The 13,573-nt window shown below is 35.1% G+C and overlaps 1 protein-coding gene across 3 annotated transcripts in view; it reads left to right on the top strand.

Moving 5' to 3' along the window:
- LOC110096030 (ADP-ribosylation factor GTPase-activating protein AGD3) overlaps positions 1–13,573 on the top strand; it is a 52,410-nt gene that overhangs the window by 12,066 nt on the left and 26,771 nt on the right. For all 3 annotated transcript variants that reach the window (XM_028700122.1, XM_020821783.2, XM_028700121.1), the window contains exons 3-8: positions 4,818–4,918; positions 5,068–5,138; positions 5,275–5,337; positions 6,029–6,073; positions 12,989–13,054; positions 13,162–13,209. In XM_028700122.1, coding sequence (XP_028555955.1) covers positions 4,818–4,918; positions 5,068–5,138; positions 5,275–5,337; positions 6,029–6,073; positions 12,989–13,054; positions 13,162–13,209 — 394 coding nt within the window. The remainder of the gene's footprint in view (positions 1–4,817; positions 4,919–5,067; positions 5,139–5,274; positions 5,338–6,028; positions 6,074–12,988; positions 13,055–13,161; positions 13,210–13,573) is intronic.

The raw sequence follows: 13,573 nt of genomic DNA, 5'->3' as shown, positions 1-13,573 counted from the left end.
TTTAAAATAAAATTTAAAATTTATTTAACTAACCAATTATTTTTTTAGTTTAATTAAAATTAAATTGAACTTTCATTTAATTAATTGATTAATCAATTTCAAACAAATTAAATAATTTAAATTAATTAAAAGAAAATTAAAATCCATATAATTAATTAATTTTAAATAAAGTTAAAAATTAATGAAATGATTAATTTAATATTTAAACAAACTCTAACTAATTAATAAGTTAAAACTCCTAATCAATTAAATAATTGATTAATCAATTTAAATAATAAACTAAAATTTCAAATTTCAAATTAATTAAATTAATCAGGCAATAAATTTAAAACTTAAATTAAATAATTTAGTAATTTTAAAATGTATTTAAAATTTAGAATTTAATTGACAAGCTGAGCACTTAATTTTAAATTATAATTTAAACTTTAAATAAACAAAATTAAAAAAATGCAGTAATAAATTTAAAACTTAAATTAAATAATTTTGTAATTTAAAATATATTAAAATTTAAAATTTTAATCGACAAGCTGAGCAGTTAATTTTAAATTAACTAAATTAAAAAAAACTACAGTAGAAGAAAACAACGGAGAGAGCCACTCAGTGAAGTTATGCATTTTTTATTAAAATAATAAAAGAATAATGTTCACACTATACAAACTTAAGTTCAACTAACATCAACTAAATATCTAAACTCCTAAATTAAAACCCCAAAACAAAACAAAGAAAACTCAAAACTCTAAATATCAAACTCTGCTCCAGCTCTTGCAAGCCCTGAACACTTTTAAACAAATAAACAAACGTCTTGGTAAACAAAACTTGTACTGAAAAGAGAAAACTAGTACTATTAGTAAAATAGGTACTGAAACTAAACTATTATTGAAAAGGAAAATTGGTTATGAAACAAAACAAGAGAAGCTACTTCTGTGAGTCAAACACTATTGATATAGGCAAAACTACTGTGTATAGCACTATAAGCCAAGTGCTAACATAAAAGACGCTACTGCTGTAAACAAAACCCTAGAACTGGTGTTGAGACAGTGAAAAGCACAAAACTAAGTGTCTATTGTTAAATCCCTGCTAGGCTAAGTTCAAAAGGCAACCTCTAATAAAGGCCATAAGTCCTACTTTAATTTGGGTATTAGGAAAATCTTGATACTGTCCTTAGGGGAAATCTAGTTAACTAAACCTTGATATTGCCCTTAGGGAAAATCTGATTAACTACAATCTACCTTAAGGAGGATGAAATCCTAAGAATGCATGGTGGAATTCATGCCTACGTGTTGTTTTTCTTGAGCTAACATAGAGCAAGTGATTAAGTAAGTCCTCATCTTCCTTGGCTTCTATTCTCTTAGGGCTTGTTCATCATCATTGGCGATTGACCACTTATTTGAGCATTTTCTTCCCAGGTTTGTGCCTGTTCTCCGTGAGCCCTAATTGTATGGTCTCTTTGTTGATCTTTGTTCACCAATCCTCTCTCATTGCGAACCTCTGCTCATTATTGACTTGGCTTATCATGCATACTGAATTTTGACTCCTTGCTTGTCATCAATGCTAATTGTCAATTCTTTGCGGTCTCTTCATCACCATAGCCTACTCCACTATGCCTGCAAGAGATCTCGATTATTCCTGTCTTGTTGCAACAAATACCTGTCAAAAAACCTTTTCTCTGCACTGCCATATCTGAAATTTAAACCTCCTGGAAAGCACACCTCCAACTCTTTCGAAGTCACCTCCAATCAACAACCTATTGCCACTGGAATGCATGAAGGATCATGTGGAAGTCTTCTCCTGATTATTAGACATAAATTGAATAAGCACAATTATCTTTAGCTCTCACAAATTGTAATGATGTTTATCTGTATGATATTGTGAAATGTTTTGAACAAACCAGTAAACTTAAACTTAACAAGAATAAATGTTTTCAGGAAAATCAGAGAAGGAAATACTTTGATTTAGAAGTACAATAGAGTCTTGACCAAATTAACAGATAACAAGCACTTCTGGTTATAATGACTAAGGATGTTTCAAAAAGAAAATTCCAACAACTTTCTTTCATTTCTTCTCAATGAGGTTTGGTTCTAGTAAAGAAAAAATCATGGCAATCCCACCTAAACAACTTGTTTCCGGGCTCCTCTGATCCCTGCAAAGAATTGAAGCTTCCTGAAGGAGAAGTATGCTGGTTGTCCATGTGCTTGCTGGAATTTCCAGCAACTGCCAGAAAATCTATCCCAAAGAAGACAACTAGAAACTGGTAAATCAAATGTTCATAAGGATAAACAAGGTGACCAAGAGATTAGAGAAGGACCACCACAGCGAGCCTTCTTTGGGGAAATTTCTTGTGCAGGAAATGGTAGTGTGATGGCTGACCTAGATAATTTCTCCCCTTAATCTTGTTGCAACCTTTAGTGTACACCCTATCTTCCTCTCCCAATATTAAACTTGAAGCAATTCAAGGTTAGCTGGAATTTCAACCACCTGCAGAAAATTTTAGGAGCTACAAACAATAGATTGTTGCTAATTTAAATTAATAAGCGAAATGAGAAATAACAGGATAACAAAGAACCTGCGCATGGGGATATCTTGAATCAACCCAGTATGGCTAGAGTGGTGAATTACGGTGATGGTTTTTTCCTTTTAAGATTGCTGTATCCCCTTCTCTAGTTTTTTTCCATTCAAATTGACAGATGCCCACCAGTTGCCAACCCAACTATGCATTGATTGACGTACTTTCCCTGATGGGTATAATAATACATATTACTTAACACAAGAAGAAAAAAATGTAGTATTGATGCCTTTAAAAGAAAATATAAAGGACACTAGAAATGATCATAATTGCATGAAGAGGTTCTAAAAGTGAATGACATTCATCCATAAGGATTGTGTCGCCAAACCTCGTCATGAAATTTGATAAATAGAAAATTGTTTAAACATTAATTCAAAACCGTGATTTCATTTACTTTGTGTAACAGACAGTTTGTAAGTTTTAGGGTAATCTTGCATGGGGAGGTTTAAGTTCTCCATTATTTTTGTGGATGCAACATTTTGCCAACTTCCACCATGATTATATTGCAAACTTTTTATTGCTTTGTACACTGAATGTGAAAAATACTAACATGGAGCCGCTTTGATTCTTGGTCTATGGAGGTGCTCAAAACCCATAGATGATAAGAATATCTCCATAACTGGCATATACTAGGTACCCATCTTCATCTTTAGGTATTTCTTCAACGTATTTTCATCCTCTAGTAGAACTTCTTTGACTAAGGGCAATATGCACTATTAGGCAATTTGAAGCTTGTTGCGTGTCAGAAAATACGCGGCGGTAGAGTTTGTAAATTCGCGTCCGAGCGTTGCACGTAAGTTAACACACAAATAGAAAAGAGAAATGAACACCAAGAGTTTTTACGTGGAAAACCCAAAAGGGAAAAAACAACGGGGCCTCGCCCAGTTGCAAAGTTCCACTAGTGTTTATGTAGATTACAAATGGCGGATTCGTCCCACATCCCGAAATTAATTTTTGAAGTTTCCAACTAGCTTTTGCCTCGAGATTCGTGCCCGATCAAGATAATTTTGCGATGTCGTATCAAAGCTATATGTCCAAAATGTAAACATAAAAAATATTTTATAAGAGAGTTCTTGGTATTGTTAGTGTTGGCTACCACTATCCGCATCTTGGGGATGGTTTGCAGGAACGACTTTAGGAGGGACTCACTATGTGTCATCACCGGCTTACTTTCCAAATTTACAGGGTTTCTTGTCCTAAGCCCAAAGGGAATTTTTAGTGGTTGATTGCTATCGTCCTACTTAGGCCAATTTGATAACATTGGATAACATTCAATACTGTTGAAATTGTATTAGATTTGTGATTGCAGGACACAAACCATTGTTGAATTGTGCAATAGTGTACTCATTGGGTTTAGCCGCATCATATTTTAACATTGCTCAAATTTAGCTTCATATTCTTGCATAGATAGACCCTTTGTTAAAAATTATGAGGTTTATTAATTGCATGTTGCTGAAAATGAGAAGGTAAGTAAGTCTTTTGTAATTCTTTTTTCATCTTATCTTAAATAACAATCTTATTCTTTACCTCCCTTGCCCTTGTTCTCTTAAGATTCTCACACTAAACATATGCACATTTTTTTTTAATTTGATGGCTACTAGCTTAATGCACCTATAGGGTGACAATTCCTCATAATCAAAGACATGCTCTTTTGTATTCAACCAATCGATAAAGTCATCCGAGTTCAATCGACCTTCAAAATCTAGAATATCTACTTTAACCCTTAAATTCTGGTAGTGCATTTTTTGTTCGCTTTTGGAAACTTTAGATAAGGTTCCTGTTTGGATGATATCCAAATGTTATATTCCTCTACCACATCCCCTGCGGTGACTTCTACACTTGGCCAACTGGTTAGTTGGATGTATCTCACGGAAACTATTTCCCTCATCGAACTTTTGCTTACAGACCTTATAAAAGAAAACTTTGTTCTTCCCTTAGCTGTAACAAGATGTTTGAGGATTAGAAAATAAAATTTTCAATATGTATGTCTTCTAAGAGTTCAAAATTTTGTGGCATGAACTTCATTATTTTCTTTATTTTAGTAGTTTCTTTGTTATTTTTTCCCATCTTATTGGGCTAATTTGTATGATGGTATTGACCACTATTATATTGATTTCCCTGGTTTTCTTAATTTAGTCAGAATTATTTTTTGCAGTGAGAAAATTGAATACTATCATTCTGAAATGTCTTCTATTAACTTGTGTGAACTTCTGCTTCAATGAATTCCTTCTGAGCTGTTTCCTTTGACCTGCAGTGAAGGACTTGGTGAAGGATACGATGGAGATATTGCTTTTGCAAGCTCCCTAGAAACATTTGGTGGTGGTCATAATGATCCCATTAGTGTTGCATTTGGAGGTTAGATTTATAATGTTGTTTAGTATCTCATTATCATTGGCTTTAGTCTAACTTGCTGCTTATTTAATGTCTCATGTAAATTATCATGCAAAGTATCATGTCTTATGCTAAGAGAACATGCTTATGTGCTGTATTCTGAACCTTTATAGGGCCTGTGATGACTAAATTTACGATCGCCTTAAGAGAAATTGGAACATATAAAGAAGTTCTCCGTTCTCAGGTAAAGAGTTTTGAATCCTTCAGTGCTCATCTTTAAGAATTTTTTTTTGTTGGGTTTTGTTTTGTTTGATGACTCATTGCAAGTGCTTTTATCAAGTTTCCTTTTCAATAGTTCTTTGTTGATTTTTATTCTTTAGGTTGAGCACATGCTTAATGATCGTTTGCTGCAGTTTGTTGACATTGATCTGCATGATGTTAAGGTACATTAATTGTTTGACTATATTGTTTCCTTTGTACGAGAATTTAAATGGCCTTTAGCATTTCAAACAACTAAGCTGCAAATATACACCTTGGAATCTATTAAACTGATGTTCCTACTATTTATGCTTTACATTTTGTAAGCATAAATAACGTATGACAAGGACTTGTATCTTTCAGTGAATTTTCCTTACTTGCTTTTGCTTCTAAAATGAACTTTACAATTCTTAATGCAAGCATGTCATTGAAGCTATCATAACCATATGGCTCCAATAATCTATTAACTAATACTGCAATCCTCAAAAGCAAAATGCAGAACTTCACAAATCAACACAAGTTTGTCTGGGGCCTGATTCAGGTCAATGTGACACTTACTCTAGTGCTTTCTTTATGCCATACGAACGTAATTTATTTTGACTTATTTATTAGTACCACAGGCAGGTAGAATTCAATCTGGGTCCAATTGGTTTAATTGGTTCTCCAAACCTTTAATATATAAATAAAGAGTTATCAAGGAATCAAAGCTCACATAAATTGCAATTTTGAGCTCCTTAACTTTATAATTTTATTCATTTCTTAATCTGAGTTTCTTCGTGCATTTACGTGCATTATTCTAAAATATGTTAGCCAAAAAATGGTTTATTTATTATGTGATGGTGCCTCCAACATGTTAATGATCTAAACTTGGTGCAGGATGCTCGAAAGCGTTTTGATAAAGCCTCCCTCTTGTATGATCAGGTCAGTTGTTGAATTTGATCATTTTGCTTTCTAAAATGCGTTGAAAAGAATCTTTTTTCTTTGGTTAAGTGCTTGCTCCTTATACTTGTAGTGAAGCTTATTTTAAATTATGTTGAATTTTGTACACATCCAATGCCACTGTTTGTAATATGTTAAATGCTGAGAAAATTTGTTTGAGAACTTACTGCTATCTTGTTTGCTAATTAAATGCTTCATTGATACCATTAGGAAAGGCTACCCCTTCTATTAATTAATAGCTGGCATTTTGAATCTGTAAAATTGGTTGGTCAAGAATTTGATTTGTGGATAGATCGCTTTCATCCAGGTTATGATGCTGATGGTGATTAATTTATGAACTAAAGAATTCTTGTCAGATATGATCTTGAGGAAGTAAATTGATCAAAGCAGTATGGGGAAGTGTATGATCCTACATCATTTGAGTGTTTTGAATTCTTTGGTTGTGATGGTGAGCGTGAGACAAACTTGCAGTTTTGAAGATATTGCCAACATGCGGGCTTAAGGATCTGATAGGAATTACTTGAGTCCGCAAGTAACCCTAAGGTAATACTTGAGTTCGCAAGCACTCCCAAGCCAAACGGATGAGCAAACAGCAGGATTTCTGCTATTTACAGCAGAAATCAGCACAAAATCAGAGGAAACAGCTAGAAAACTGAGAGAAAACCACACAAACGCTTGTATTCCACTAGTAGAGAATAAAAATCAGCAAAGATACAATCGTTCTTCAATCCGAGAGGATGAACAACTCTCCAATCTCCGGCGATGCCAAGAGCCCAAAACAAAGAAAACCCTAGATCTCAAATTGACATTTAAATTCAAGATGATCCCCCCTTTCCTCCTAACCTCCTAATTAACCATAAAGGAGTTTTACAAAATGTCTAAACAGCCCCTCGCATTTAAAATTTTCCTCCCAAAACTCCTCCTTGGCCCCCGTCGGATGTGCTCGTTCCGCTCGGTTCCGCCCGCCCTGTTCGGTTCTGCCTCGAGTAGGTGTGGACCCGTCCGGGTTGGACCGGTCCAGCCGGCTCAGGTGCCGGCCTAACAGGATCCTAATTGTTATCAAGGGGTGGCCTCTATTGATCCTCTTAAAATGGTTATGTTTTGGTTCATCAGTTTGTGGGCAATATACTTCAATGGGGGCCAGCGTTGCTTGGTGATGGATGTCATGAAGAAAATCATTTCTTCCTATTTTTCCTACTTGTAATGGACTGAATATTTTAGGGAATGACCATACATCCTTTCAAGCGTTGAATTTTTTCCTTGATTTTCAACATGAGCGGATCTGGGGAAGGGATTTGATGTTGAGATTGTTTTCCATTGAAGTTGAAGGTTAATCATTCCTTTTGTCAGAATTGAGAGTGTTCATTGCTGTTGCAGGGACCACTAAAATTTCGAAGCATGGGTGTGCTTTTCAAAGATTATACCAAATTGCTGTGTGCCACAACTGATTTTAAGTCAGCTAAGATTCTTAAAGACACCAGCTTTTGTACGGTCTCATTTTTTGCGTATACAATTTTAAAACATGACTTGCGCATGAAGACACTTTGATGTTGAGGGAGGCATGAAAGCAACTCATTAGAGCTTCCTCCAGAGAATAAAGTGTAGGAAAAGAGAGATCTATTTTCACACCCCTTATGGTTTATTTACAGTATTGAGGTCACAATGGATTTGGGCACACCAAGAGGAGATTGACTTCTTTTATATCCACAGATTCAAATCACAATTAACACACTAACTGAAATAAAAATGTAGCAATTATATTAAAAAACTAAAGATAAATGGCATTTTTAATATTTATAAACAAATACAATAAGCGTACAAATATTTACCACAATATAATTTATTAATCTTAAATATGTTAGACCATGCACATTTTGTAATCAATAAAAATAATCTTGCAAGTGATGCTACATAAGTCTAATTTATTGAGTAATCTAAATTATTAAACGGAGTGAGTATTTTAATATTAAGTACAATGTAAATGATTTGCTTGACTACACAAGCTAAGCTAATTTATTCACTAATTCCTACGTTACATAAGTGCAAATACAAATATATAAATGGTGATTATAAGATTATGTTACAAGTGAGAGAAATCTTTTAAGCACTAATAAATGAAATACTCTTCACAAGTGTGCAATTTTAATAATTATTTTCTCCATATATAACCTTCAAGAATAAGAAATAATTTAATGTGTTAGGAATGTAAAAGAACAAGTTATAGATAAATTGAAAGACCAATATTCTTATGTTGTTTGGCTTTCAATCAGGTGTAAATTCATGCCTAAGTCCTCCTAGGATTCCCACTATTCCAAACTTTCCACCATAAGTTCAACTCTTTCACATCTCAAGTGGTATACGCTACCAACTCTTAAAGTACACGAGAAATTAAACTATCCAAAAATTCCCTTGAATTTTGGTGGTGATCTAATGTCAATCATTTGTAATTAGATTACAATCTTTATACACTGATAAAAAAACTTTGCAAGTGAAATTCCATTACATAAGCCTTAGAGATTGATGAGGAAAGAGATTAGCATTATGAACTCATCAATGACTAGCTATTGATTGAAGAACATTTAGAAAATTTCACGAGAAAGCCCCTTAGAAGATTTTACGATGAAAGCTTAAATGCTAAAAAATCTATTAAATTCTTGTCCTAATTTAGTGTGGTGTTTTTAGACTTACATAACCTAGAAAATAAGTTTAAAAAATATTTCCCTAGAAGTCTTCTAAAAGTATCCCCAAAATAACCTCCTACTCCTAGTCCAACACTTACCCAAGTGCTGCTTAAACTAGCCATTGTTGTGCTGGATGTGGTGTGTTATGCCTCCATGTGTATATTGAAGCAGTTTCGTTGTCATTAGGTTTAGCGAGTTAGGTGGGCCTTTTGATGGCATTATATGTAATTATGATGAAAGTTTGTATTTAACATATCATAATGTTTATAAATAATACCTATAGCATATTCTACATCAAAATGCAAGTAAAGAACTGAATGAATTGAATGGAATTAAAATTAAACTCAGAATCATCAAGTATAATATAACTATGTTATTAGCATTTAAGTAACTCAATTAATGTTCTTTAGTAAAATTTAATGAAATGTGTGCAACATGTAAGATTGAATAAATTTTAATTTGCCAACACATGAAATACTTAATTAAGGAATATTAATGGCATTCAAATTTAGTTCAATTTCCTTAATTAAGATGCGGATGACATAGTTTGCATATAAAGCTGAGATTTTAATTTATAAAATGCAAAATTTATGATCAATTGAACTTACAAACATATATAGGTGATCCAAGGTTTAAAATTGCGTAAATAAGCCTCGAGGCGGTCTGAGGCGTAAGCCTCACGGACGCAGAATTGCGTAAATGAGAATTTAAGGGTTTTAACAGGTAAATAATAGCAATATTCTATCATACAATAAAAACTTCTAAATGACAAGTGGAATTAGTGGAAATTAAGAAAATATATGTAATAAAAGTATGTTCCAAAGTACAAAACCATAAAATTATAGTCTATCAGAACTCACAAAGTACAATTAAGAAGGAACATAAAATATAATCATATCCCATCACTAAATAGGTCTTTAAGGGAATCTTCTTTTCCAATTGTATCTATGAATGTCATATCTTCATCATCTTCAATATGACTCACTTTTCTCTTCCATGTTCAATAAAAATGATCATTAATTCATTATAATGTTAATTGCTCACTTGATATAAATATAATGCAATAACATATAAGAAGTTGTGAAATACCTTTACTTGATTGTTGTGCTATAGAGCTAGTGGATGTGTGTGATGTGATACTAGTGGATGTGCCCACTTGATCTGCTTCGCCCCTCAAGACATCCACACTTAGATCCTCTAGTTGTAAGTCTGATAATGACAAATCTGTCTCATCATCTATGAACCACTCATTATCAGATGACACATCATCACACACCAACGGGTCCTCATCATCCTTCAACCCCTTATTCCTCAACCTCCTATCTCTTAACCTCTTGTTGTGCATAATATATACAAGGGAGTTCATTCTGAGTGTTGATAGCCGATTTCTTCCCTTTGTTTGCACTTGACTATATGTACTCCAGTTTCGCTCACACCCAGAAGGCCAGAAGAAGAACAAGTGAGGCCCAAAACTCTTACAGCAAAACTCTGTAACTCAGGGGTGGAATCACCAAATTGGATCCATCATTCAACTGTTTTCAAGAAGAAAAAAGATAATCAGAACTTAATAAAGTGTCTTACATTTACCAAAATAACTATACCTGGAGACCGTTTGGCAATCGTTGATTTTGCTGCATGCAGACAAAAAAAACTCCATATCTGTCTGCTCCGGTATTAGCCGTTCCATGCAATGATACAAACCAAGCTTCACCTATGGGTTTGAAGATTTCCTCTTTGAATATTGAAATTGATGATTGAGATAATATGCCGTTGCATGTAGATGACGGTGTAACCGTACCTCCCACCGATCATCAATGATATCCCAAATCTCTCTATAGCTTGCCTCCTCTCCTCCCAAGTTGTGTGCAATCAACTCCTTGGCCTCATCCATAGCATTATAAATAAAACCCATGGCTGGTTTCTTCTCGGCATCCACTAAACGTAGAACTTGCACTAAGGGTCTCGTGCTCAATATGACATAGGTCACAGTAGCCCAAAATTTATCATTTAGAATTATTTTTCTTATTTCCTTCCCCTCACTTTTCTTCCCCCACACAAAATTAAGCCATTCTATTGATGTAAACATTGCTTCAAGAGGTTGTCTCACATCCAACAGGCTTTGCAGTGATTTGTAGTGCACAAATGTAAGGACAAACATTAGGAATTGATAATAATTTGTAGTGCACAAATGTAAGAACATACCTAGTGGTTGCAGGGCGAATGATTTCCTTCTTTGAAAACTTTCTCATCAAGGCTAAGACCCATGAGTGGTTGTAGATAACTTTGTGATCTTCTTCGCCCTAGAAAGAGCGCTCTTGTGCTGAGGTAAGTCACCAAGTTCCTCCAAAATGAGATCGATACAATGTGCTGCGCAGGGGGTTTAATATAGGTGTGCCCTCTTCTCCATCAACATTTGACCAACTGCTTTGTATGCGCTGACATTGTCAGTCACCACTTGAACAACCAATTGCTCCCCAATCTCCTCAATAATCCCATCTAATAAATTAAAAATGAATGCATCATTTTTAATCTCATCTGAAGCTTCAACTGATTGTAAAAACACTGTGCCATAGGGATTGTTGATAAGGATGTTAACCAAGCTCCTGCTCTTCATGTCAGACCATCCATTTGACATAATGGTAACACCAGTCTCAATCCATGTCCGTTTAATCTTATCAACGCTCCGCTCTGTGTTCTGCAGCTCCTCGTTCAAAATCCATGTTGGCAACTCATACATGGATGGTGCCTTCAACCCTCTCCAATACAACCCTACAGACCGCAGCATATTGAAGTAGGCAGGCGATGTCACAACATTAAATGGTATGGCATTCTAAAAAAAAAACCTGCCAATATCCATGCAAACCTGGCGTCGACCCTCTTTGGTACCTGTCGCAGGCATCATCTCTGCTTGTCCTCTATCCTCTCCTGGATTAGTCATATACTGATCCATAGGACCCAGTGCACCTCTATTATGTATAGTGAAGGAAGAGCCCTTTCCACTCTCGCTCCTGAAGTAAGCACCATGTTCAACCCTTTCATCAAATTGCTCCTGTTGTAAGTGTTTTGCCGTGGTACTTTTCTTCATGTAAGCAATAATTTCATCATTCACCTTGTCCGACACTTTTGCACACGGTACTACGTTCTTATGAGAGCATGATAAGTGTTCCTTCATGCGGGTTACTCCACCCTTCACCACTTTTTCACAAAAATTGCATTTTAAATACACATACGTCTTCTCGCTGCCTCCTACGTCAACTTGCACACTATATTTCCAAGAAGGGTCACGCCACAATGACGTATTTGCCTTTTCCTTGCCTCTAACCATGTTTCCTATTGCAAAAATCCAAAAACAAACAAAAAAATTCAAAAAATAAAAAAAAACCCTAGATTTTCCTTCACTTGAAAAATCTAACCCTAAACTAAAAAAAATACCTAAAATCGATTATGGACTTCTCCTAGAGGGCGGCCGGACACTTCAAGCTCGCCGGAGAGAGGCGGCGCCGGCGGGAGAGGCGGCGGGAAGGGAGGCCGAGCGTGCGAGATCCCGTCTGTTTCGTGAACAGAGGCTGCAGGAAGGGAATTTTTGGGAAAACCTGGAGCCAAACGGGTTGAAGGGAAGGAAATGCTTCATTTTAAGCAGGTGGGACCAGTTTTGTGAGGCGTACGCCTCACCCATAATTGCGCAATTAAGGCGCGCCTCAAGCCCAGTGAGGCGTACGCCTCTACGAAGATGAAAATTGCGTAAGCCTCGAGGCGTTTTTGGGTAAATTATAGAATTAAATTGATTGTCTTGACAGAATGAGAAGGATCCATTTGAAATTAGGGCCTAAATTAGGGAGTTGATTGCAATTTACCGGTTATTACACCACATGTTCAAACGTTAGAGTTTACTGAAGCATTTGTTTGAGCAGATTCAGAGTTCTATTTTGTCATTACGTATGAAGCCATTGTATGTCTGCTTTTTCTAATCAAAAACTTGTCTTGCCAATTCAAGGGTTGTGGAAGCATTCTTTCTACATGCCATTCTTTATTTTGAATTATTCAGCAAATATTCTATTTAACTTAACATTCTTCGATGACTCTTTGAAAAGACTGCTATTTGATTTATGGCAGGATATAGTTTACCTTTTTTCAATCCTTGTTTTTCAAACTAGTAGTATCTCAAATTTTGCTTAATTTGGCGTTGACTAGTACTAACACGCATTTTCTGCAATAGGCCCGTGAAAAATATCTATCGCTGAAGAAAGGCACAAAAGCAGACATTACCTCTGTCTTAGAGGATGTAACTGCCTCTACCTTGTTTATATATTTGCATTATGTGAAAGAGTTTTATGAAGTCCTTTATGTATTTATTAGCATGGTTCTTACGTGAATATGTACGTAATCCAGGAGCTCTATAGTGCAAGATCTTCATTTGAGCAGGCCCGCTTTAATCTGGTAGGTGTTTCTTTGATTTGCTGAGCATTGCACATTTCTTGCCTTTCTTGGTGCAAGTTGTTGGCCTCTTTTCATTTATACCAGCTATGTTGACCAAGCAATTGCTGGCTGGGTTTGTAGCCGTAGTTATAATAATTGCTATGTGATTGTGTAAAGTCGTAATTACTCAGTACACTTAACTTATAGTTGACTGAAATAAAAGGGCTGTAGTAGAAGCTATGTTTTTTGAAGTAATTTTGCGAGTTTAATTCCGAGTAAGGAATATCTTATAATTTTACCTACAAGTAGGTGTAAAGTCTGTCGATCTGGTGGTAGGCATATTATAAAACTAACAAAAATCCAAGCTTTTTATTATAAATTAGAT

Source organism: Dendrobium catenatum, unplaced genomic scaffold, assembly GCF_001605985.2.
Source record: "Dendrobium catenatum unplaced genomic scaffold, ASM160598v2 fragScaff_scaffold_1456, whole genome shotgun sequence".
Taxonomy (NCBI): Eukaryota; Viridiplantae; Streptophyta; class Magnoliopsida; order Asparagales; family Orchidaceae; genus Dendrobium; species Dendrobium catenatum.
The sequence above is the reverse complement of the archived record's forward strand: the minus strand, read 5'-3'. Positions and strand labels throughout refer to the sequence as shown.